General features: G+C 42.7%; 1 protein-coding gene across 2 annotated transcripts in view; it reads left to right on the top strand.

The window, feature by feature from the left end:
- The window catches only part of SUMF1 (sulfatase modifying factor 1), a 63,376-nt gene that overhangs the window by 5,842 nt on the left and 30,299 nt on the right, over window positions 1–27,235 (top strand). For both annotated transcript variants that reach the window (XM_083426427.1, XM_083426428.1), the window contains exons 2-6: window positions 4,406–4,579; window positions 6,283–6,357; window positions 20,791–20,873; window positions 24,127–24,249; window positions 25,544–25,658. In XM_083426427.1, coding sequence (XP_083282553.1) covers window positions 4,406–4,579; window positions 6,283–6,357; window positions 20,791–20,873; window positions 24,127–24,249; window positions 25,544–25,658 — 570 coding nt within the window. The remainder of the gene's footprint in view (window positions 1–4,405; window positions 4,580–6,282; window positions 6,358–20,790; window positions 20,874–24,126; window positions 24,250–25,543; window positions 25,659–27,235) is intronic.

Raw genomic sequence — 27,235 nt, 5'->3', positions numbered from 1 at the left:
TACTTGGTCCAGGGTCACTTTGTGAGATACATTGCGTTGGCTCCCCATGTTGTGTCTTGGTTGTGGGAGACGCAGGTTCAAATCTCCTCGTGGCCTTTTACTGTGTGACTTAGACAAGTCACTGTCTATTGGATTACCCTATTTTTAAAGGAGTGCACTATGAGGTGAATGGAGGGTGAACTAAAAGCACTGTTGTGTCTTTGAGCTACCATTATTTATCTCGCTAACCTTTCCTCGTGACTTTAGAACAACTTTGGCTTGAGCAAAAGCAATTTTCCATTTGCAAAGAGCTTTGCAAACTCAGCACATTGTGGCATTGTGCCAGGAGGATATTAATTAATTGGATGTCTCAACTCCTAAAACTCATTTTTACTGAGGAAAATATGATTTGTGAACATAATCCTCCCCTACACCGCCTCCCCATTTGTACATTACATATTTGCATGTTGGCTAATACATTGAGCACAACTATTGTTTGTTTGATAGGAAAACAAATAAAAGTCAGAGCCTATAAAATAAAAAGCGATCTTTCCGTTCATTCTAGCTCTTTCAGACATTGGCAGCAAACCTTAGAATGCCAAGGACAACCTAAAAGGAAAATAATTTCACCATTAAGAAGTTTAAAGACTCCAAGTTCTTCTGCGAAGGGCTAATATATGAAACTGCATGCTTGCATGTTTTGCTTCTGTGCTGATAACACTTCCAGTTTTTTATCCTGTGTCTTGGAATGTGTCTGAAATTTTGAACTGGAGCTTATTCTAGTAACTTATCTTTGTGGTATGGTTGCTGTTCCCTCATATTTGGCTTCCATGATTGCTCTCCTCAGGCACCCTCCTCACATTTATTTATTTATTCATTCATTCACTCACTCACATGGCAGTTTACAGTATAAATCACATGTTAAACCTATAGTCAGTTTGGAGACAAGCGTGCAGAGCTCTGACCATTCCTCGTGTTGGAGGTTGAATTTCTGAAGCGAGAAAACATGTGCACTCAAGGAACTTCCCTGCAAAATTTAGAAACTTGGTCTTCCAACTTATTTATTTAATCAATTTGTATACTGCCTTCCAAGAAAGAAAGAAAAAAACCATTCCCAAACTGTGCTTGCCCCAGCTGTTGTGTTTTACATGCAAGTAGAATATCTTAAGTATGCTAATTCATTAGTAACACTTGTAGGTCTATATCATGTGTCATCCAAATTTTTGTGGATGTTTAGTTTGTGGTTTAGAATGAAAGGTGGTATATAAATTCTTACGATAAATAAATAAATATTGTTGGCACGGCCCCTGCACCCGAAGCTTTTATAAAAGAAACTTCTCTTTCTGCGCCTGCTAAAAATTGGACTCTTGTATGGTTTTCCAGCCTCAGAATGATTGGTGGCTGCCTTGGAAATGGCTGAATGGCATGCCGATAAATTGGCATCCTGCAGTCATTCATTCCCAAGTATCCGCCCCCTTTACAATTCTTATAAAATTCATTTATTTATAAAAAAGTATTTATATACCACTGTGTCATAAAAATATATCACAGCAGTATAAAACCATAAGTGAAAAACATGAAAAGTTAAAAACAAGTTAAAATGGAAAAAAAATAAAAACAAATCAGTAAGCCATTGTGGGGGATTACTCATAATCATCTGCATAGGCCTGCTGGAATAGAAAAATTTTCAGCAGGCATTCAACAGTTGACACGTTGTAATGACATAAGGCTGGGGAGGGGAGGGGAAGGATGATCAGTGAAATGTCCAGAATGCATCTCTAATGATTTATATAGACATATATTCACATGTTAACCCTAAGACAGGGTTAATTTTGTGATGTTGTTAGATCATGGTTCTCATTATACCTGATCATTGGTTTTGCTGGGAACGATGATGATGATGATGATTATTATTATTATTAATACCCCGCCCATCTGGCTGGGTTTTCCCAGCCACTCTGGATGGTACCCAACAGAATATTAATAATAATAAAGCGATACAACACCAAACATTAAAAACTTCCCTAAACAGGGCTGCCTTCAGATGCCTTTTAAAAGTCAGATAGTTGTTTATGTCCTTGACATCTGATGAGAGGGCGTTCCACAGATGGGTGCCACTACCTAGAAGGCTCTCTGCCTGGTTCCCTGTAATCTTACTTCTCGCAGTGAGATAACCGCCGGAAGGTGCTTGATGCTGGACCTCAGTGTCCGGGCTAAATGATGGGGGTGGAGACGCTCCTTCAGGTATACTGGAGTCAAACAACAGTGAGACGACGCATTGGCTACCCCTGCTCTGGGCCGTAAAGTGTGTTATTGCACCACGCTGTTCAGAAGCTGTGAACAGCGTTTCTGCTCTGCACGAGCAAGTAAACAAACCATAAGCAGTTTATCTCAGTGTAACGTCTGAATCCAGGGCCCGTGATCTATTCCATCCTTAACAAGCTGCAACCATGGATTCAACAGCAAGCCATGATTTCAGGCCGCCCAGCGACCATATTTCATTGGAGCAAAACAAAACCTGGTCTGAGGTTCAGCTGTCGTACTATGCTTCATGGCTAGTTGACCCACTCATGTGATGGCAGAAGCAAAATGGGTATGTGTGCTACACAAGCAGCTGATCTTACCTGCCCCCCTCACCTGACATCACTATAATGCCAGATGTGTGACAGGTGGATGACATTTGGGGACCTGGCAAACCAAGGGGGAGAGGCCAGGTGGGCCATATCTGGCCTGCAAGCAGATCCCTCACCCCTCTATATAACATAAACAAGTTTGAATTCTGCCGGAGACTGAAAACCAACACTGATGTTAAAAAGCAATACAAATTGGACTCCCTTGGGATGTTGTCGACACGCCTTTCTTGGAGGTTTTTAAGCAGAGGTTGGTTGGCCATTTGTTATGGATTCTTTAGTAGAGATTCTTGCCTTGCAAGGGTTTGGACTAGGTGTACCTTCCAGCTCTACAGTCCTGTGATTCTTTGAAATGAAGAGCATGCACCTTAAGAGCTATATTTCCTTTACAGCTAAGGCTGAAAATAATCCACGCAGGTACATAATTAAAGGTACGCTGAAATTTAGCTTCAAGGGCAATATTGAGAGGCTGTTGTTTTTGTTTTAAACTGTGCATTGACGGGCGAGAATCTGCCTGCATACGTCATTGTGGGATGATTCAGTCGCTGAAGCATAAAAGAAGAGTTTTTGTTCTTCTGCCTTTAATTTTTGAAATGCTCCTGTTCTTGTGTGTGCTCCAGAGATAACCGAGGGGTGAGCTATTAATCTGTGATTTCTGAGCCAACTTGGAACAGCTACCTTAGCAGTAGTGAGTCAGCAACAAATGGGAAGATAGGCAGAGCTGCAGTTCATACCTTCGTCATCGTCTTGCATTTTATTTAGATCAAAAGAAACTCGCACACACAAATAATTGCGCCCCGCCAAGCAATAAACCAAGGAAGACAGAACACAGAACTCCTCAGCTGATGGGTTCTGTTGATGATGATCACAAGGCATTTAGGCAACTGCTGTGCTTGAGAGATGCAGGAGGTATTGCTAATATTAAATCCAGCCCAAGCTTAGGAAATAAACAGAATTCTGTTGAAAGCATGGGTGTCTCTTTTTCTTTAGGGAACTTCCCAGTTCTGGGTGCGCTGCTAACTTTCGTGCCCATTTTGTGTTTGGCTTGATTATAAAGAAATCTAATGGAGCTAAATCTCTGTGTTGGGAAATGTTCTACCTGTTGGATTTTTGCCTGCTAGGTGGTTGTGTCCAGGCACAGGAGGGATAAAGAAAGAAATAGAAAATAAAAAGATGATCCAGTCTTAGAGCACAACAGTTTGGAGGTTTATTTGAATATAGACTGCAGTTTTTGTTCACTGACAGCCTTATTGCTTGAGACTTACAATAAACCTTACAATATATTAGTGCTGTTTTGAAAGGTCTAGTTACCATCTTGATTCAAGATGGCATCCAAATGTTATTCAGAAATAGACTTTCTGCCTCCCTGCAGTCAGGATAGTCTGTATTATTTTGTCTTCATTTGTTCTTCAAACTTCATCTCAGTCTTCTTTGAAGCACACCTTTATATATACCCCCATTGTCATTTACCTCTTTTGCATTCAGTGTCTACTGATTCCCCACCCCACTCTGTTTTGCCTGTGTAATACAGTAAAGCTTCAGATATCCCACTATCAACAACCTGAAGCTCCCCCAGCCCCTTTAAGTAACTTAAATCCATTGATTTCAATGGGTCTACTGTGAGAAGCACTAACATTGACGATTACCCAATATGACCTCAGTGTAAAGTTGTTGGTCAGTGGCACACCGGCGACCATACAAGTACAGCAATTGCTTCTTTCCACATCCAGCATGGAAGGAAAATGAGGAGCTTTGCTGATATGTACTTTCCTGAAACAGCCTCCTTCATTTTGCAGATGGCCTCTATTCCAGCCGGAGTTTTCACGATGGGAACTGATGAGCCTGCTATACAACAAGATGGAGAGTCACCCGCCAGGAGAGTCTACATTGACCATTTCTTCATGGATCGCTATGAAGTCAGCAATGCAGAATTTGAGAAGTTTGTGAATGCCACTGGCTACCTCACAGAGGTAGGGAACAGAAATGTTTGGGGGGGGGGGGCTTTTTCACAGCAACGTTGCAGGAAAACAGTAACTTTCATATGTGATGGATTAAGATAAAATAAAATAAATAATATAATACAGGCGACTTCCCACTTAAGAGGGGGTTACGTTCCGGGCCCCTGTGCACATAAGCAAAATGTGTGGAAATGGGGAGCCTCGTCAGAGCAAGGAACTAGGGCAATTTAAGAGGCATCAGAAATAACTTTTTTCTTTTATACTGTACCTTTGCCTCCAGATCACCAGAAAGGGCAGGGAACAGCCCTTCTGATCCTGCTGCAATACAGTTTGAGCAGGGTAGCGCTGCAGCAGTGAGAGGTCCCATGCGCCATTTTGGGAGCCCATAGGTTCTTTTTAAAAAGCCTTTCAAATACTTATTTCTGGACTTTTGGCTCACTGACGTTCTTTCCAGGCTCTGAGGAGAGACTCCTCATGAGCCTTGAGGACTTTCCAGCTCTTTCTCGCCATTTCCAGGATTGCTTGCTTGACTGATTTTCTGGCGCCACAAGTATACGTGATAGCCGCTGACTTCTGGTCCTGCCCTGAGAAGATGCACTCTACTTAATAATAATAATATAAAATGTTTTTGCATAGTGAACCATTTCCCATGGATTTGCTGGTCTTCAAATCCCACCTTAATGACAAGTTCATTAGATGCTTCTGATCAAGCTGCTTTCTTTCAGCTTCTCCCTTACTTAATAATATCTCTGATATGAGCATGATTGTATCCCTCAAGTTTCATTTCAGCTTTTAAAAATAAACTTCTAAATAATAATAATAATTGAATCTGAAATATTATAAAATAGTATTCCCAATCAATGGAAGTAGAAATGTTTGCTGCAGCTGCCATCTGCTCTTCTAATCAGAACCAACAGTTGTTGTTTTTTTTTTTATTATTATACTATTATTTCCTATTATTTCTATACTGACCTTCATTTAAGGACCACAGGGTAGTTTACAACAGAAAAACACAAAAATGCATACCATAGTAATAAATAAAAACAATACCCTCCCTCCACACAGTTTAAAAGGCCATAGATTGTTTAATTAGCCAAAGGCCTAAGAGAAGAGGAATGTTTTTGCCTGGTACAAAAGTGCCAGGGCCAAGCCTCCCTGGGGAGAGTGTTCAAGGAGCAGGAAGCCACCACAGAAAAGGCCCGTTCTCATGTTGCCAGCCTTCAGGCCTCTTGTGGAGGAGACATACAAAGAAGGGCCTCAGAAGAAGATCTCGGGGTCTGAGTCACTTTATATCTTAACAATGGCTTTAGGAAGTTCCTGGGTGTATCAGTGCCAACTTCTGTGGTGTTAAGCTCCCTTCTTTTGGCTGAGATGGATTTAAAGGGAGGTTGAGACCACAGTTTAGTTCACTGGGTAGGGTTTATTTCGTAGTCTATGAGGGAGAAAAATAGCTTTAGGAACGATCATGACCTTGAGCAGAGTGATCTTGTCATCTCCCTGTGAGTCTGCCGCATGGCGTATTACTTCCTTTAACAACAAACTCTGAATTGCTGTTAGGGAGGATTAAGTAAAGGCCATTGTGCGCTTAATTGTCTGACTTGATGCTTTCTTCTTTTGGCATTTTGGAAATGAAAACACTGGTGCTGCAAGCATGCAAATCCAATTGACTTAGAGTTGCCTCTTCTTCTCTCCCCCCCCCCCTTTCTTCTTCTCAGGCAGAAAGATTTGGAGATTCCTTTGTATTTGAAGGTGTGTTGAGTGAACAAGTGAAGACTGGAATTCATCAAGCTGTGAGTCACATACCTTCCTAGCTATTGTGTTCTGGCCTGATAATTCAAGGCTGTGAACATTTTATAGTAATAATACTAATAAGTCCGTTGTAATCAAAGTATGCAGAGACCTGCAAAGATGTGTTAGATTTCAGTACAGGAAACATTATCATAATTATTTTCAAGGATTATTAGTTCACGTTAATTTTGTCCGTTGTATTCCTCAAACGCCTTGGGAGAAGAGCAAATACAAGTACAAAGGAAAAAGTATAAGAAATAAATGAGGAGGTGGTGGCTGGATTTTCTCTCCTTTCTAGCTCAGCCTACACTCGAGTAGGACCCTGGCAGAGATATATGCCTGACTGGCATGTTCTCTCCCTCCTGGTCGATTGTTCGGGAGCTTCAAAAGCTTTCTTCAGCCTGAACATCACAGCGACTGATGCCAACAGACACCGGCACACTTAGGGATCCACAGAGTTTGCGCATCATGCGTAACAGACCTCAGCAACTCAGCATTTTGGCTGATCTACTTTATTTACATATAAACACGCACAGAGCACTGCAACATGGGTCCCTTTTTCTCTAGCATCAGACAGCAAAACCAAAACCAAACAAAGGACAATAGTCCCACTTCACGGAACACAGTAACACAAACATCCTGTCTCCGTCACTTCCCACTCTGTGGAGTCAAAACCTATACCGTCATGTGATAGACAACAATCCCATGACTGCAATCATGGAGCAGGAATTCAGTGGCTGGGTTTTCTCTCCTTTCTAGGGGTTGATGCAGTGACCCATGCAAACAGAGCTGTGTCTTTCCTTGTAAGCAGTAATATGAATCATAGAATTGTAGCGTTGGAAGGGATTCCAAGGGTCATCTAGTCCAACCCCCTGTGATGTAATTGTTGTCATCTCTGTCCATCTATCTTTCACAGGCTCTGAAGATGCCTGCAAATTAGTTGGTTGACACCTACAAGGTGCTTTTGGGGAGCTCCTAGAAAGGAAATGTAGCTCAGTGGTAGAGCACCAGCTTTGCATGCAAAATTATTGATCATTTTACCCATAGAAATTACTCAAAGCGATCTACAAACACAATAGAATTACTGAAACCATTTAGAAAAGGCACAATGAATAATAACTTTTTAAAAAAGAAAAACAGCTATATAAATGAGGTCTGAAAGAGGCTACACATACTTAAAAACACTTAAAGTTAAGGGCCAAAAAAACAGGTAAAAAAGAAATTTTTTTGCTTGGTGCCTAAAGATGGTGCCGGGGAGAACATTCCAGAAGTAAGGAGCTGCTATTGAAAGGGCACTTTTTTTTTGTAGCCAGCCTCCAGACCTCCCATGAAGGAGGCTTATGGAAAAGGGCCTCAGATGACGATTGCAGGGTCTGGATCTGTTCATGTGGGGAAAGATGGATCTTGGTATCCTGAGCTGCACAGTGCTGTAGCAGTCAGTGTGGTGGAGCCACCCTCCTGACAACAGCATCGCTGTAGACTGTCCTGGGGCAGTGGTGAAGTTGGGGTTGCATTGGACTGACTCCACTGAAGTGTACATGCCTCCACTACGTCGCTGCTGCCTCTTCCCAACACTGTCTGGGTAATCCACAGCGACATCAGTGAACCCAGCTGTTGCTACTATCAGGAAGCCAACTTCCAATCATAGAATCATAGAGTTGGAAGGGACCCAGAGGGTCATCTTAGTCCCACCCCCTGCAATGCAGGAATCTCAACACATGGACCCTCTCCTATCCTGTTTGAAACTATACTAGACACTGCTTATCTTTGCAGATGCGCTAGCAGCGTTATTGCTGCACCGCTAGATAGCCCATGCACTCACACATTCCTATAGGCCAGCATCTACAAACATGTGATGTGGGAATGGGCTGTGATACTGAAAACTAAGGGTGGCATTCGACTAAATTGTTGCAAGGAATAGAACTAAAAAAAAAAAAGGTAAAAGACCCCTGACAGTTATGTCCAGTCGCAAACTACTCTGGGGTTGCGGCGCTCATCTCGCTTTACAGGCCGAGGGAGCTGACGTTTGTCCGCTCCGCAGACAGTTTTTCCGGGTCATGTGGCCAGCATGACTAAGCCACTTCTGGCAAAACCAGAGCAGCACGTGGAAACGCCATTTACCTTCCCGCTGGAGTGGTACCTATTTATCTACTTGCACTTTGACGTGCTTTCGAACTGCTAGGTTGGCAGGAGCAGGGACCGAGCAACAGGAGCTCACCCCATCGCGGGGTTGTGAACCGCCAGCCTTCCGATCGGCAAGCCCTAGGCTCAGTGGTTTAGACCACAGCACCACCTGCGTCCCGAGGAATAGAACTAGCGTGATGCAGTTTCCCCTCTCTCTTTCCCCAATAATAATAATAATAATAAATTTTATTTATATCCCGCCCTCCCCAGCCGAAGCCGGGCTCAGGGCGGCTAACAACACTAAAATAGTGCAACATTATAAAACATTATAACCAACCCTATGTGAAGCCACTGCTGCCCACAAATCACCTCCAGAGGGTTGTAGGAACTCCCAGAACAGATTTTGGGGGCGGGGAGAAATCCCTGCACTGGTGAATGAGCTGTTTAATGCTACCACCTCGGTTGTGGACTGCCTTTCACTGGAGGTTTTTAAACAGAGGTTGGATGGCCATCCACCTGTCATTCTTTAGCTGTGATTCCTGCATTGCAGTGGGTTGGACTAGATGGCCCTTGGGGTCCCTTCCAGCTCTACATTTCTATGAATAAAACCCTAAAATTCAAGGTGGTGGTGATTATACCTGTATAACAAAAGCAAAACCTTGCTAGGTGACTTGAAGGCTTACAGAGCAGATAAGCTGTTCAGAGTCAGGATAAGTGCCTTGCAGTGCTATACAGATGTTGTCCCTCTGTTTTGCTTCTGCTTTTCACCTGAGAAATACAGTTTGCCGAGAGGGGCAAGAACACATTAATTTTCCCTTAAACACATGTAGGGGGCCCCTTGTGGGCTTTCAGTTGCATTTTGGCTGGCTGTTCGGGGAGAGCGCCAGGTGACTTAGTGTTTTTGTACCTTAATCAGTTTAGCTTTCGCAGAAGTGATTCATCTTACCATGCTCCCACTGTGCTCTCAAAGGAAAATATTATGCATTGGATAAATAATAGCACACACTGGAGCACATTGTGTGCAGAGCTTCTAGGTGCAATTAGACCTCGCCGGGTTTATTCTTTATCGCTGAAGAAAGTGGAAGCTGTGAAGAAAAGGGGAGAGAGGAAGCTTAACAAATCTGTTAAGCCACAGTTTAAGAAACCAACGGAGTGTTGACTCTGACCCGATACATGTGGCAAAACAAAACTCCCTCACCTCCCTCAACTCTTTGGGGAAATGGGCCCTGCTTCTGCTGTTGGCGAACTTTGAGGTGATGTGCTTGCTGCTTGTAGGGCAAGATAGATGGCCTATTTTAAATACAGCTAGAAGGATCTTGTTCAGCAGCCTCCATGGTTATTGTTGTTTTTTTTTTGCATCCTTTGAAGATGAAGGGTTCTGATAAATGTGAATTGCAAAGGATTCTGTGATTGCCAGACTCTGCTCCTGTTCGTGGGATGGAGGGGAATTGGGCAAGTCTGACAGACATATGGTAAATCTGGGAAGTGTGTGTGTGTTCCAGGAATGCTTAGTTTTAAGTGTCAAGCTCTGGTTTTCAGGAAGCCTGAAGAGGCGTCACTGCTTCCAAATGGGGCTCTGGAGCTTAAATCTTTTGGGAGTTCAAGCTCAATTATTTCCCATCACCCTTTGGTCATGCTTGCTGAGGCTGATGGGAGTTGTAGTTCAGCAACCTCTGGCAGGTCAAAGGGTCCCCATGCCTGCACGACAACATGCTGACTCTCAGCATCACACAGGCACATAAAAGGGGAGGGCTGCATAGGCTCAAGGTTATGGATTTGTATCTAGAGCACAATTTTAGTTTTTCAAAATGGCATGGCCTGTTGAACCCAAAACTGATTATTACCACAAAGGCCAGCACTTCAAGGCCTGCTGTTTTGTAGTGGCTGGGCAGGGGTGATAGTGACATTTGCCTTTTGGCAACAAAATGATCCCCTCAAAGGCAGGCAGGCAGGGAATGCATGTCTCTCTAAAAATGTTTGCCCTGCCATATTGTTTTCCCCCTCAAGGAATTGTCAATTTTGGCAGGGAAGTAGAAATGCTGTAATTAATGCCCCCCTCCCCCAGCATTTGTTTGCATGCCTTAAAAAACAAACACATGTGAAATACCAGCACAAAACCTTGCAATAAACATTGGGAGATTGTCCATCTCTCCCTTAGAGAGCTATTCAGGAAACAACCATTTTAATATTCTGTTTGCTAATCTGTGCCTCCACATTTTACTGTACTACCCTGAGTCAAATGGCAGAATGCCCTTTTTTTTTTTTTTATAAAAAAAGCAGCTATTCCGTATGTCACGGTCCTTGGCCTAACTCAACAAGCATTGTCCCTGATGCTTGCAATTGGAAGTGAGTTGGAACTGGCTCATGGCCCAAAGTGTTAAAACGCTGTTGCTTCTTTCCAGCGATTTCCCCTATTTGGTTAGAGTAACTTTTAGAGGACTGTCCTTTGCCTTGTTTTTCAATATGTATTATTAGGACATCCTGGCATGCAGAACATCATCTGGGTAGGCATGGAAAAATGATATTATTCTGATGACTTTGGCCAGCAGCCTAGTGATGCAGGGACTTGCTTTTCTTGTGGTTTGGCATTCTTAACCTGTTATTTAACAGTTCACCCCAAAGTGTTTCCCTTTTCAAGTATGTAGGCTGGAATGGAGAATACAAAAGCAACATCTGGAGGAATATTTGCTGCTTGTTGTCCTTTTCTTTTTAAATAGCCTTACATTTAAAGCATTAAATACAATGCAGTTTTGTTGCTAATTTTCTAAACTTCGAGCGCTCAGTTGTATGTAAGTTAATACTGCGTGTGACACCCCCCCCCCCCCCCGGGTATAAATTGGATGGTGCTGGCAAGGCCAGGGCTGAGGAATTCACACAATTGACATTCAGGCTTTATGATCACAGTCATTGACGCCATCTAAGGAACTAACAAGGGTCATACCTAAAAATATTGATTTGCACAGGCGTTAGGAAAGGCAAGTCAACTTTGCATCAGGTTCCCGGTCCAAGGATGCAAAGTTGGATCCAAAAAGCAGGCAGGATTAATTCGTTTGGCACTGGATAATCAGTGGAAAAATTGCAGAGCACAAGAATACAGACCAATAAGGATCAAAGGGAGGATAGTTTGACATGTTTGTTTTTATTCTTCTAAGTAGCTGGTTATGACAGCAGTTTATCAAAACTTTATAAAATGTGGCCCCCTTAGATCTTCTGATCTTTTACTCTAGCCTAGAAACCTGCCTGCCATATCCCCTGGGCTGCTGCTTCCCTACATGCTGGTTTTTGTATACACTTCTCCATGATGGCTTTTGCATGGCCTTTTTAAATGCTGTTTGTCCTGAAGTACTTCCAAACCAACTCAGCATCAACCCATTATATGCTGTCATTGTATGCCTTTGCATGGGAAGTCCTGTTGCACAGAAGAAGTCCTACCACTAGGAAGATGAACTAGTTGCATATCAACCAATAATGGGGCCTGGGGTAATATGTGTCTCGTTTCTCCATTGTAGTATTTGAACTAGAGGTCTGGGGAGCAAGTGTGTATTGGTTTGTGTGACTGTAACTTTTTCATCTTTACCTTTTTTTTGGATGAACAATGTTCTATAAAATCTCTTGGAAATACTTCATCTGCATAGGTTAGCGCAACCTGAGGAGGCCCTCTTTTCTTTTTGTCTTGAGCAACTCTTCCCTCTTGGTATTATTTGCGTTGCGGTATCTCTGTATGGTCGGTGGCTGCTGTTTTCAAATTTAACGCAATTCTGTTGCTATGGAGGCAGAACGTTGAACAGAAGTAGGTCAATTCAGTACAGGGTCTGATGTGCTTGGGAAGCAGAGAAGCTTAGCTGGAGAGAAATGTGGATCAGGTGAGCACCAAAGGTGTCTCGCCTTGCGGACAGTCTATTTGGAAGAGCACATGTACCTGTATTTAAGTTCATATCTTTCTGATCGGGGCTGTCAAATACGCTGAAGTGGACAGGGAACATGCCGTGAGACAGGTGGGCTGATAGTCTTGTTTACTTTGCGTGGGTAGAAAAATAAATCGGGCCTGAAATCCTAAGAAGACTTGTTGTTGCCTTAGTTGACAGAGGTGGGGTTGAGCAATGGGCATTGTGCAGGCTGTCTCCGTTCCGGCTTCTGGAAGAGGAAAACTGAAAATAAAATAGCTGCCACATTGGTTGTTGCCCACAGAGTGACAGGGAAGCTTTGTCGGGTACGTGGGATGATGATAATGTGCAAGCTGATCCCATTTACTTTGGGGTCAGAGACAGAATTGAGGTTGGCAGTGAAAAAGACAGGCAGGTACTTATTGAGGTGTCATCCTACAGATGGGACTTGGATAATTGTATTGCCTGTTGCAGAGCCTGTTCCTGTGTAGAGAAAATGCTGTGCTTGTCACTTCACAGGAAATGAAGACACACTCTTTGGGAGCAAAGGGTGGCAGCCTGAGGATGAGATCAAATATGGTGTAAACTGGTATCTGCTGACCAAAGGAGCTTCTACCTTCCTCTCACTGACCCCCCCAGCATGCTTCCCAAATTTTCTCCGTAGTGTTAGAAGACAAGCGGGCAGACATGAGTGGAGGTTGCCCTGAGTCAGTGATGCTAAAACCAGCTGGGTAGTCCTCGTGGCAACAGTTTCTCCCCATGCCCACACCATTTTTAGTACATTAAAAAACACCATATTATTGCCCAGAAGGATGAATGCTTTCCCACTGTACTAAAGAAGCTTAATGCTGAACACAACACCAACAAAACTACCTTTCTCCCTCCCCAGTAATTTTCCTATCATTTTAGATTCCTTTCCCATTCTTTTTTTATTTGAAAGCTGTGCACCCCACCCTCTTTCATGGGTAAACATCTTGGGATGTTCCTTGGTCTGAGAGAATTCTGGTCTTCTATCCTTTCTATTCCTTGCTCCTAATAGGAGGCTGAGAGCGGCATTGTACAGCATGTACAGTTTGGGCATTGTCCTTAAGGGTGGCTACCCTAAGGTTACACTGCAGTGTCTCATCTTCCAGCTAATGAGGAGGCAAATAGTGGTGTGTCCTGACAAACTGGATTTCTGACACATGCAGCGAGAGTGGAAATCTTTTTCAACTCACACACCCATCTGGGCAACCCGTCTAGGGCCAAATGCTAGTTGTGGGCGGAGCCAGAGGCAAAAGCAGGCAGAGCAATACATGTGAATTTTACCTTTTCCGTAGTAGGCTAGTTTCTACCCACACTCATGCAGCCTTCTCTATCCTCCAGAGCAAGAGGCATTGTCAGAGTTCATGGTTGCATTCCATCCAGGCACAAATGCCCAAGGAGGGCCAGTGAGAGGTGTGGCTGGGGAGTCCCAGGAGCCTGGAGGGCTGTATTTGAGCCCTGGGCCCGAGGTTCCCCATCCTTTGCCTAGAGCTACTGTCTGGCCTATGGACTCACTATTTTGGGAAGATACAAGAACCAGGAAGTCTTTCCCCCTAGACTGTGGGGCTCCCAACCATTATAACCTCTGTTTTGTCCAGCTTTGGTTTGCTCATCTTCAGTCGCTCCACAACAGCCTGAACCAACGCTGCTGCTCTTGAATTTGAAGATAATGAAACTGTGAGCAGATAACACAGAATACAGTGGTGCCCCGCAAGACGAATGCCTCGCAAGACGGAAAACCCGCTAGACGAAAGGATTTTCCGTTTTGGAGGTGCTTCGCAAAACGAATTTGCTATGGGCTTGCTTCGCAAGACGAAAATGTCTTGCGATTCCTGGGGTTTTTCCCCCTCTCCCAGCCTTTTTCCCAAGCCCCTAAGCCGCTTAACAGCTGTTCGCTAAGCCGCTGAACAGCTGATCTAAGCCGCTTATCAGCTGATCTAAGCCGCTAATAGCCTTTTAGCAGCTAATCCGCTAATCCCTTAAGCCTTTAATAGCCGCTAATAGCCTTTTAGCAGCTAATCCGCTAATCCCTTAAGCCTTTAATAGCCGCTAAACTGCTAATAGCGCTAATCCGCTAATGGACTTGCTTCGCAAGACGAAAAAAACCGCAAGACGAAGAGACTCGTGGAACGGATTCTTTTCGTCTTGCGAGGCACCACTGTATATTTAAAGCCTATTCAGCGCACATTTAAAGCTCATGACTCCCCCACCCCACCCCCTGGCAAAACAATTTAGGGAACCATAGTTTATTAAGGGTGCAGGAAATGGTAATTCTGGGGAGGGGGGGCACAATTCTTGGTTTGCTCCAAGTGTGTGGTTAATGATAAACTTCAAATGGAGCAGGGGGGAAGGCCCTCTCAACCACTTGATCTAGGGAGTGGTTTTCTTAGCAGCAGCGGCTAGCTCTGCAGCTTGGGAAGAAAACACCTATTTGTATGAAAGAGGTTGATTTGATATAATTAGCCATAAGACAAGCCCTGCTGGATATCAGACCAAAAGCCTTTTTTAGCCTCTCTTCTTCTTTCCTGCAGCAGCCAACCAGATTCCTTTGGTAAGCCCACAAACAAACATGTGGTTTCACGGTCTTTTCCGTGCACTGTTTCTGCATCCATTGATATCAGCAACCAAAAACTGAGTCATATAATTTCCAGGGTCACTTCTGGTTTGCTTCAACTGCAAAATCTAAGTTTGGATCCCTTGTGAGAGGTTTTTTTTTTAATACACAAAAATTGCCAAAATATGTCACATTAATCAAAAGTCCAGCTTTCATTCTTCTTTTTGTCGATTGTGCTACTTCTGATAGGTAACATTCAAGACAATAAATTTCGTGAGAGAATACAATAGAATTCACTTCAATTTAGTTAATTGAGCTTTTGGGAAATAACTAAAGGTAAGGCACTAAAGCTTCCTAACAAACAGGACAAACAGAATGTCCACATTCGTTTTCTTTTATTAAAAAGTGGCATTTTAATGGATTTGTTTTCTACTGTTAGGCACCTCCAGCATTATAGTATCGGACCTCATTTTATTGGCTTTATTTTCTATAAATTGTCTTTGGTTTTGATGTCAAAGGGAAAAGACTTAAGAAGCTGTTTGGATATTATCTCCGCACGCTACTCTGGATGTGCTTCAGGCTCATGCATTTACCAACATGTATGAATCTTGTATTGAATCAGAACAAATGCATGAACTGAGGAAGCCTACATTTATTTGATAAACTAAATAGGTTTGATATCCATGCTTGAGAGAGACCACAGTTTATACAGTCACTTCTGCAAGGGAGTGTGTGGGTGGGTAGTGTGTGTGTGTGTGTGTGTGTGTGTGTGTGCATGCGTGTGTGTGCATGCCTAATTCCTGATGTCACTATGCATAAGATGGCAGTTTTGGGTGGGAGGGAGAAGAATGCTCAATCCTTAAATGCACTTCCCTTGGATTTCCAAACATTAGCTGCTATGTATTACATGGGTGCTATTGTGAGTTAAAGGGTGGTAAACAAAGCAACGATGTCTCTTTAAATGGACATTTCCCTCTTCAAATCTGGAACCATTTCCAGTTTTAGAACACGCAGTCTTGCCAACCTAAGGGAATTAGAAGTATTTTCATGATTTTGTAAATAACCACTCTGTAAACAGTCAGCTTCAAAACAAATGTACGCCAGCGATGTTCCATAATTCTTTTAATGCAACAGAATGACAGTTTTGCGTTAGTAAGAATCGAAATTATCAAAGTAAACAGGTTAGCAACGGTACAATAAAGGGACCAAAATGTTTTGTTTTGTTTTTTGTAATTTATAAGCCCTACCTCTGGCAGAGTAAAGCTTGAACATGCAGCTGTGGCAAGTATCCCAAGACCTGTAGGGAAAAAATAGATTTACTATTGATGATTTATATGACATATTTTAAGTTAGCAAAGCGCTATGGAATGTTCTTGCAGGGTTTTTTGCCCCATGTTTTCCCAAGAACTTTGGCTACTACCATACTTATTTTGTAGGGGAACAACAGAGAGCGTAAAAGGATCCACTCCCTCTACGGCCAACATTGCATTGGCAGCAAACCTGCCTCCGTGATTAGCATCTCTGTAGGAGACTGGTGTTTGTAGACATGTTTTGTTGCATGCACACTTTTACACCAAAGATGTATGGATTTGCACATGAAAAGGTCCATACTTTGGTGGCCTCAGCACTGAGGCCAATAGCTCAGTTGCTAGAGCAACATGACTCCTTCATTAAGCTTTTAGGTGCGGTCTCCTCAGCTGTAGGCTCCAACCTTTGGGTTTCTCATTCTTGCAGCTGTTGGGAGCAAGCTGCAGTCCTGATTCTAACTGAAAGAGCAGGAACTCTCCTCATACAGGACGATGGAGCTTTTTTATCAGATTAAGTATTGCGTTGCACAAGCAACAGTCTCTCCATTAGTACATTCCATCATCACAAACGTTTCATTGAGAGGAAAGAGGTTTTGAGACCTTTCGCAGTAAGCAAAGGCTGTGTGGAACCTGGCCCACAAAAGAATTAAAGATCTTGTTCTGAGACATAGCCTGGGTTGTTCGGGTGCAGATTAAAGTGTGCTTTGTTATAAGCTCGATATACACACACTTCTGTCAGCCACAGCCAGCTTGCCCAATGGGCAGGAATGATGGGAATTGGCTGGGCATAACATTTGGAGGGTGCCACATTGGCTACCCCTGGCTTAGGTGTTTAGGGAATAAGCCTCTATTTCATAGAAGAATCATAGAAGAGTAGAGTTGGAAGGAATCCTGGGGTCATCTAGTCTAACCTCCTACAATACAGGAATCTCAATTAAGGACCCCTGGACGGTTAAGTCCAGTCAAAGGTGATTATGGGGTGCATTGCTTGTCTCGCTTTTCAGGGCAAGGGAGTCGGCATTTGTCCACAGACAGCTTTCTGGGTCATGTGGCCAGCATGACTGAACCACTTCTGACGCAACGGGACACTGTGACAGAAGCCGGAGTGCACGGAAACGCCGTTTACCTTCCTGCCACAGTGGTACCTATATATCTACTTGCACTGGCGTTCTTTCAAACTGCTAGGTTGGCAGGAGCTGGCACAGAGCAACCAGAGCTCACTACCACCACATGGATTCGAACTGCTGACTTTCCGATCAGCAAGCCCAAGAGGCTCAGTGGTTTTAGACCACAGCACCACCTGCATCCCTAGGAATCTCAGTTATAGCATCCATGACAGATGTTATTGTAAGTTGCTTTAAACTGAGTTTAATATTGCATTTTATTGTTGTAGCCCGTGCTGGGACACTATGACAAAGGGTGGGAAGTAAATAAATGTATACGTAATCACACAAACACAAACACGCCACTGTCTACCCATCATTCCTATTTGGGCGCATTTCTTTTTCCCGGAAGGAGTTTCAAACCCTAAATGAGATTTGGGAGTGGGGGTAGACACTGAGGAAACAAATAGTGATTTTTCTTCTCTCCCCCCCCCCCATTCCCTCTACCCCAAGTGTGTATTGTATTTGGCTTTGAATTCAAGTATTTGGTATGCAGCTGCCAGCTTTAGGCATTATGTAACTTCAGAAAATAAACGGCCTTTACGGAAAAGTGAAATTGCTATGTTTCAACATTTTAAAGGAAGCTTGGCCGTGACCTGATGACTTGGCAAGGCTAATAATGCCTTGTCGACAGAACACAGATTTCTTTGCGAGTGCAGTGATGGAGCTAATCTATGGTCATGGTGATGTGGGTTTTGTAAGCTGATCACACGCACAAGAATGCAAAACGATTGATTGGAGGTTTCTGCCTGTGAAATACATCACACCATATCTCTGCATTTGCAATTATGCAAGCATTTCCCTCTGAGATCTTGAGCCTGTGCTTGTTAATGGATCAGGACTCGGTCATAATCATATGCCAAGGCCCGAACAGAGGCAGGGTTTAATTTGAGCCAGGGCAAAGTAGCAGGACCTGTTTCAGTGCCAAGTTTCAGCTGTGGGGTCTACATGAAGGAGTAAGAGAACGCAACGGAGTATGGATAAGTTCCTTTGTCTCACCACTCAGTAGTCACACCCAGTCTCTGAAAATCTGGGGTAAAGAGAGAAGACCACTAAATCAGAAAGCATGACCCTGAGGTAGACCGGAACCCTCCTCTATACTTCGGTATCTACCCTTACTTTCCTTTGGAACTTGGTACCCTGAACCCAAGTGGAAAATCCAAAGCACACGTCAAAACTTATTGCAACCCCATAGCATCTCTGCAAAGCACCATCTGTGCTCCAGTTTCCCTTTTAATGCCCTATCACAGAATCCCACAAGTGACTCCCATCGTATGCCTTTCACCCCAATTCTGGGACCTTGTTCTTTGTGTTTCCCAGCTTCTTTTGTAGTCTTCCATCTACTTCTTTCAAAAAAAGACATTGAGGGGACGAGGCACAAAGTTTGGGGGTTGCGGGGGACAGATATAGCCTGTGAGACATGCGTTAACTACCCCTGCTTTAGAGCCATTGTTAGTCAGCACTAGACTAGACAGCCCAATGCTCTTAGGTTTATATAAGGCCAGGGTGGGAAACCTGGGGCCCTTCAGATGTTCTCAGATTCCAACTGCCATCAGCCCCTTCTAGAATGGCCAGTGCTCATGGATGATAGGAGCTGGAGTCTGACGACACCTGAAGGGCCACAGCTTCCCACCCCTGCCTTAAATGACATCATTCCTGACCCTACAAGACATCATCATATAAACCTACAGGGCTAAGATTTGTGTTATTGCTGTAGGAAAATTAAAAAATCTATCTGCTTATTAACTACATTGCAATTGTTATTTTGTGACTGAATGATTAGGGCAACATCCAAAACTACTCAAAAAGTACCAAAGGCAGAAAGTGTTTAGGTACAGAATACATTATCTTTGAAGCAGAGGATTGAGTCTGTTGATCTATAGAGCCCTTCTACAGAGAGTCGAACACAGTGGAGTCCATGTTTTTCTCTGTAGTCAATACTTCCTACATCTGTGTTTCTGCCCCAACCCTTTTCCTTTCCGACGTATTGCTGCTTCTGTTGTAGAACACATTTCCTTTGATCCGAAGCATGAGAATGCAAGGTATTAGGAAAGCAATTAATCCCCTTAGTTGCAAGAGAAGGATTGTGGTATTAAATGATCTGGGGCTCTTATATCTCTTACCTCATTAGTACAGAGGCTAATTAGATTTATAACAATTAGAAGCTTTACAGCATTCTGAGAATTTTTTGGGAAGGATGTAAGGTTTAGGCAGCTCACTCTATTTTGAACAGAGCAGCTTGAAGCATACTTAGAGGATGCTGGAAAATAATTGACTTAATAGGCACTTGGAAGTTTTCATTCTCAGGTTGCGACATTGTTTTCGCAGAGGCACTGTCCTGTGAATTGTGGACGTACCTCACATTGGAAATTGGCTTACCTGCAATGGGTGACTGTCATTTTCTCTTTATTGCAGCGCAAAGTATGAATTGGATCTCATCACAGCATCTCCACATGTAAAAAAGCACGGATAGCCAATGTGGAATTTTCCAGGTGTTGTTGGAAAACAACCCCCATCACCCCCTGCCATTTGTGCAGCTGCACTTTTCAAATTTTATTTAAGGAAAAACAAGATCTTGAGTAGCACGGGTTGGGAAACAACAGGCCCTGAGCAACAAGAAGCCCAGCAGCCAGGGAGTTAACACGCTCCCTACCCCTGTTTCTGCTTTCTTCTCAGTTTTAGAAACGCAATACGGGCAAAAGCAATAGAGATTAAAGCTCTAATCCTTGTTGATGACTGAAAAACCTGAAGCTTTTACAATGGTGGAATACCTAAAACTTGAAACTGGGACGTTGTTGTGATGTTTACACACATGTTGGGGGTGGGGAAGGTTAGTAAGAAATCCCTAGGCAAGGCTTTATGGATATTCTGAGCCCTTGCAACTGGAATTAGGTTGGATGACGTGTACTCAGCCATGTTCTTGGGACTGCTGCTGGAAGTGTTCCAAATGGGAGAAAACGTTCCTGGTGTAGCATTTCAGACAGAGGAAGGCGGAAAAGAAACCCAAAGGTGATCGATGGAAAAGGATAATGGAACATAGAAAGCTGTTTTATGCGAGGCCACACAATAGTCTAACATCAAAGTACGGTTTTCTGATCCTGGCTTGTTCCAAAGCTAGTAACCATAGTTTCCTTGTTTGGACGAAACAGGAAACTATGGTTAATTAGAGACTTCCTGGACAAATCACAGCTTCCATAAAGTAATTGTGCTTACTCGAAAGTCGTTTCATGTACACTTATCTGAAACAGACCATTAACTGCCACAAAGTTAAAAATCTGCACCAGTCATTTCCTACCCCTCTTTTTACTGCCAATGATAACTTCCTTATTGAATGACCTCTGATAGGCTGCCAACACTTTCTTTGCCTGTTTCATTTTAGGTGGCCGTTGCGCCTTGGTGGCTGCCTGTTAAAGGAGCTAACTGGAAGCACCCAGAGGGTCCTGATTCTAATATCTCCAACAGGTGAGCCTCAGATAGGTATTGGGTTTCAGCTGTGGTATTTAAGGCTGCTTCTCACTGGATATTTTGAATTGAGGATGTATGTACATTTCAGCAATTATGAAAAGCCACATTATTTCTAATGCGGCTTTTTAAAGAGAGGTCAAGGGCTTTGCTCTGACCTTTAAAAGGAAGAGCAGCAGTTTTTGAAAGCCATTTGTACCCATAATTGATGTAGGGTGCATATACTTTGCTCATGGACATCTTCCCAGATACTGAACACTTAGTGAGAAATGGCCCTTAAGTTCATCATCTTCCTGTGAGTAATGTGATCCCTAGGGTATTTGGCTTCCTGCTATTTGACCTATCTCTTTCCTTTCAGGTTTCCATGTTTTTCTTCCATTTTCCTCCCGTGAACATTGGCAGAAGCATTTATTTGCTAAAAAACAAAAACAATAAACATAAAGAAAACATTTCATTGTATGTTATTAAGACCTTCTTTGAAAAATGGCACCATGGTGCCATGGCTAGTGAACAGCATTAACCTATTGATACGCATTGCTTTGTAGATGCACAAGGCAAGGAATTATGAGTACCATAGGATCTGTGAACCTATTTTCTGTTTATATCCTCCTCATGTTCTTTACAGAGTATTTGAGGAGGGCATGCAGGGTTTTTTTTTCATTTCTCCCCAATAAAGCTACCATGTTGTATCAGGGAGCACTGTAATATGGTGAAGTATTCTGGTGTGCTATGAAAACAGCAGACCAGCCTTCCTCAGCCTTGGGCTTTCCAGACCTTTTGGACCATAATTCCCATCAGCCCTGGTGTGATGGTTGGGGCTGATGGGATTTGTAGTCAAAAACATCTGGAGAATGCCAAACTGGGAAAGGTTGCAAAAAATACTTTAAAATGCATACGACTTCAGATAAAAACAGGAGATTTAAAAACAAACCCTAAGAGAAACTTTTGTATTCTGATTTTATTCTGTGAACCGCCCTGAGACCTGCGGGTATAGGGCGGTATATAAATTCATTCAATCAATAAAATAAAATAAAAAGGCCACTCCTAATCCCCAGTACCAAGAACACATATTTGAGATTTTTTTGGGCTGTTTGTAGAATATGTTAAAAGTTGTGTCACAGCTGTTTGGGTTCTTCATATTTGCTACTTTGAATGGTCTGCTTTTGCTCTATTATCTGAAGTTGTATGTATTTTTATATTAGTTTTTGCTTGTCAATTTTAATGTGAGCTGTTAAGCTGCCTCACAGGTACATTTTCTGTTAGACTATTTTATTAGGTTGAATTAAGTATGTAGCGAATCTCATTTATATTGTCAAAATACAAAAAGCCAAGGTAGCTGGAAATGGGAGGGATGGGACGGAAGAGCAGAAAATGACCTAAAAGGCCTGAAACATTCATGGAAAGCTTTGTTCTACTTCATTTATTCTCAAAATTTATGCCTTCCCTCCTCCCTGCACCCCTTTCCATGATTATTATGTGTAACATCACAATGTCCACCCTTTATTTTTCTTACCTGAATCGCTTTGCGGAATGCTACAACAAATGAAGTGGCCTTGAGTCTGTCATTAGCATGCATTAATCAGATTCTCCCCCTCAGGGCTGGCAAAACTTGGCGTATTCTTCAAATCCTTTAAGACAAGAACCACATCACTGTAATATCATCTGATGCTTGCTCCTCAGGACAATTCCGTCACTTGCTCTCCGATGGGACGGAATGAGAATGAACTGACATCAAAAATAGTTACACCAGTTGTCAGGAGATAATTAATTAAAAAAAAAAAAGAGGTCAAAATTAGTGCTAAATAACAGTTCTAGAAAGCTGCTCCCTTTCTTCCTACTGCATTCTGGAAGTTTGTCATCCTGACCTAGGACAGGTCAAAGGCATGCTATTCCAGAATAGTATTCTATAATAAGAAGGCAGTGTAAGACACCTTCTTATTATAGAGCAGCGTTCTATGATACTTTCCTTTGTAGGTTTTATAAAAACCTGAAAAAAGAAGAAGCCAAATACAGATGAATAAAATGGGTTGCTGAATTTGTGACGTGTAGAGAGTGTTGTTTGCTAAGGGAGATTCAGACAAACTGTTTCGGCAAGACCGTTATCTTATTGGGACTGCAGGAGTGAAAACTCACAACATGTAGTCCGCATGTGAGGGAGGTGTGTGTGTGTGTGCGTTGGAGAAGGGGGGAGAATCAGAGGGGAGAGGTGAGTGAGCATTGCTAAATGCACTTTGGTTACTGTTGGCTGGTCCTGTGGCATGCGCACACGTCATTGCTCTCTGTGAATCAAGTTAGCGGTGCAACTCTCTGGCTTGGATTGGACGGAATGTTCCTGCTTTTCTTCTTGAAGAAAACATAATGTATTAAGATAGAAGCGGGTGTCAGAATGCCACACATACTCCCTCTGCCTCCTCTGTGGTTTAATGTCTGTTTACTAAACCAGGATCTCAAACCGCAATTTGACCATTGTTAAACAGGACTAAACAGGACATTATTAAACCACAAATCTCCATTTGGGACATCATGTAGAGTTGCAGATCAACCAGATTTGGGCCAGCGTGAGAGCACAAATGAAGGAAGTCAGGTGAGGGATGACAGGGGGAGTGTGCACTTCTATTTCCTGGCTTAATTAACTATAGTTTTATTAAGCTATGTATATTCAACCCAAAATGAATTTTTCAATGTCCCATTCTTTTTTCTTTTTTCTAGCAACTTTGGATAATGATGAGCATTCAACAAAGATTGCTTAGAACTCATCAGAGTATTGTTTGCCATATCGTTTTAGACATTATGTTGTGCACACAAAATGACAGTGGTTTCCAAAGGTCTGAATAACACTTCAAAAAAGTGCCACCACATTGGTCTTTAGGTACCTGATCTCCTTTGTATTTCAGTGACTCTACTTTGCTCATATATACGCCAAAATCTGTTTTGTTACTTCCCTTGCCATTTCCACCTTTCACGCTTTTCTGAGCCATTGCTTCACATTCTTTTTTCCTCCAGTCATCTTTGTATGTTCGTGTTGTGTTCTGTCGTTCTACCCACTTGAGCCTAACGGGGGGAATACTAGCAATAGGCAGGTTGCATTTGTTTAATATGCTTTGGTGGGCTTGTACATTTTTGTGTCAAGCAGTTTCATGGTTTGGTGTGACGTTCTTAGTGTTTCACTGTGTAGGACCTGTGCTGAGGTTAGTTAGCACCTCTGATGCCCTTGATCACGCCATTTTGTTTTTTTGTTTTATTTGTCTTTCAGAATGGATCATCCAGTTCTTCATGTTTCTTGGAATGACGCTGTGGCATTTTGCAGTTGGGCAGGAAAACGGCTACCAACGGAGGCTGAATGGGAATATAGCTGTCGAGGGGGCCTTGAGAATAGGTTCTTTACTTTTGATCCTTTCCTTTTTGCAAGTGGAAGCAAAAACAACAAAGAAAGCCCTTTCCTATACAGTAGTACCTCGGGTTACATACGCTTCAGGTTACAGACTCCACTAACCCAGAAATATTACCTCAGGTTAAGAACTTTGCTTCAGGATGAGAACAGAAATCATGCAGCAGCGGCAACAGGAGGCCCCATTAGCTAAAGTGGTGCTTCAGGTTCAGAACAGTTTCAGGTTAAGAACGGACCTCCAGAACGAATTAAGTACGTAACCAGAGGTACCACTGTATATGCTTCCTTAAGTTGATCCTATATATTCCCTTTGGTCTTTAAGTCTTGCTAGTCTCACCTTCTAAATAGACAAGATGCAGCCCCCTAATAACTTAAATTGTTTAAGTTTAAATATGAGTCCTACAAATCTTGTAACTAACGAAGACTCCCCCCACCCATCACCTTGTGATGAAGGGACTTTTGATTATTCTAGCTCCTGGAAAACCTGGATGGGGAGAAGTAGCTGCCATATTAGAAATGGCCTTTTCTATTTGATGGTAAACAGCTATATGCAGAAGCATCAACATAATAGAACTTTAATAAATGCACATGGGGATCTGTGAAAAGGGGGAAGAGGAAAGGAATTGGATTGGATTGCCATTTGAGGCCCAGTCCCTTCCCATATTCCTTTAAGCTGTGAAGGGACTTCCTCATACAGGTTTTAACATTTCCTAATGCCAGGGAGTGGTTAAATTCTGCCGTTTATGTTGCATGGTGGAAATTGTGACCCACAAGGCATGATGTATAAATCTCCAAACTTAATCCCATTATTGCTTCTGTTTCTTAAAGCCACTTTGTGTCTAAATCAGAAGGATAATACAGTGTCCCCTTTTTGTAAACAAGAGCGCAGCCTTAATCTCCTGTTCGTATGACTTACATTCTGCTTTGTATATCCTGTTCATCTGGACCCCCAGGATGTCAACTATATAAGAGTTCCAGATTCCCAGTTCTTGTTCCTTTTCAGAGATAAGTTTTGGGTAACAGGATCAACAGTGTTGCTTTTTGATATGTTAAAATGTTGCCTTGCTAAAACTGTCACATAGGTAGAAAATGTTGGGTACATGTTTCTGACCTACTTCTTATGGATTAAAAACACTTATCTCTGTGCGTCATTGGGAGCTATGAAACTATCATTGAAATTCATAGCCACTCTTTTCTCTCATTTTTGAACCTTCTCTCATCTCCAAGCCAGAAGCAGCCTACTGTTGCCCTGAATAACACTTGCCTGTGCTTTTTCCAACAGACTTTTCCCCTGGGGAAACAAGCTTCACCCAAGTGGTCGGCACTATGCTAATATCTGGCAGGGAGAATTCCCTACAAGCAACACTGGGGAAGATGGATACCAGGGCACTGCACCCGTAAGTGTGGTGGATGAAATAAACTGGAAGCATCAGTGCAAAGGTGTATAAACTTGGGAGATCATGGGAAACATAAATCAATTTCAGGCAAAGGCATAGAGTGCAATTTGGCCCTTTTCTCTCTTTTGCTGCTGAAAAGCTGATCAACAAATTCTTTCCCATGACAACTACCCCACCTGAAAATGGGGACTTTTCCATTTAAAAAATGGCCACATGCCGCACTAATCCTTAGTATGAATGCAGGAAGAGACAAAACCGGAACAAGATGAGAAGCAGGAAGTTGGTAGTCTCTCTTCCTTTCCTTTCCTTTCCTTTCCTTTCCTTTCCTTTCCTTTCCTTTCCTTTCCTTTCCTTTCCTTTCTTTTTGTGTAGAAAAGGCATGTATTCAAGATGTAGGCTACTTGGCTCTATGAACTGATGACTGAAGCCTCATTCCTATTACATTGCAAATGAAGTTACTAACCGGTTTGTTGATGAGAAACATCCGGCTGTCTGCTTGCCCTATGCAGGGTGTCATTTTTCTTGCTGCAAATCATTCCCTGGTCACAAATGTCAGGATCAGCAAGTAGACGATTGACAACTTAACAATTGTTCTTGTAAATGCAATGAGAACAAGTTGTTTCAATCCGTGATGGTGATTTATGCCCATTGTCGCTTAGTAAGAAAAAATGTCAAGGATTTTGTAATTCGATTGTTTTGCTCTTCCATTGCCGAACCCACGCCTAGACATCATTCCACACCTGAATGGTGTCCTTGTTCATGACCTTGCATATTTCCTTTCTGCTTTTCTGCTGCTAACCTTCTGCCAAGGCCCAATCTGGAAATGTTGGTTTTTAGATACGCAGTTGGCAGGAAAGCAGGTAGGCAGCCTGGAACTGGTGCAGTGATTGGACCAAGATTGGCTCTCATGCTTTCATTTGATGGCAGTGAGGCTGGCTCAGGATCCAGCAGATCCCAGGCTGGTTCAGTTCCCGTTTGGGTGTTTCCTCTCACTGCCACTGATGCGATATCTGGTTTCCAGTATCACAATACAGTGGTACCTCTGGTTAAGAACTTTATTCATTCTGGAGGTCCATTCTTAACCTGAAACTGTTCTTAACCTGAGGTACCACTTTAGCTAATGGGACCTCCTGCTGTCACTGCACCGCTATCATATGATTTCTGTTCTCATCTTGAAGCAAAGTTCTTAACCCGAGGTACTATTTCTGGGTTAGCGGAGCCTGTAACCTGAAGCATCTGTAACCTGAGGTACCACTGTATATCACCAGCTAAACATCATGATATACTGATATATCACGTTATTTGAAATAAGATGGAGCTATTTAGAGGTATCTGAAATAAGATGGAGCTATGGTAGTGTCCTGGGAACTCCTACTAAGTTATGGGTCTAAATCACCACACACTAATGAAATCATCACTTTGATCAGCAGGCAAGCCAAAATGCATCCAGACAGGATTTTGGTTTGGGGCTTGGACCAAATATATATTCAGGTCCAGGACAATCCAGAATACAGTGGTGAGTCATAGTGAATACAAATAATCTGGGAAAATATTGAACAACAACAACAAAAATCTAA

Source organism: Podarcis tiliguerta, assembly GCF_965153285.1.
Source record: "Podarcis tiliguerta genome assembly, chromosome: 2".
Taxonomy (NCBI): Eukaryota; Metazoa; Chordata; class Lepidosauria; order Squamata; family Lacertidae; genus Podarcis; species Podarcis tiliguerta.
This window is presented reverse-complemented; position numbering and strand designations above follow the sequence as displayed.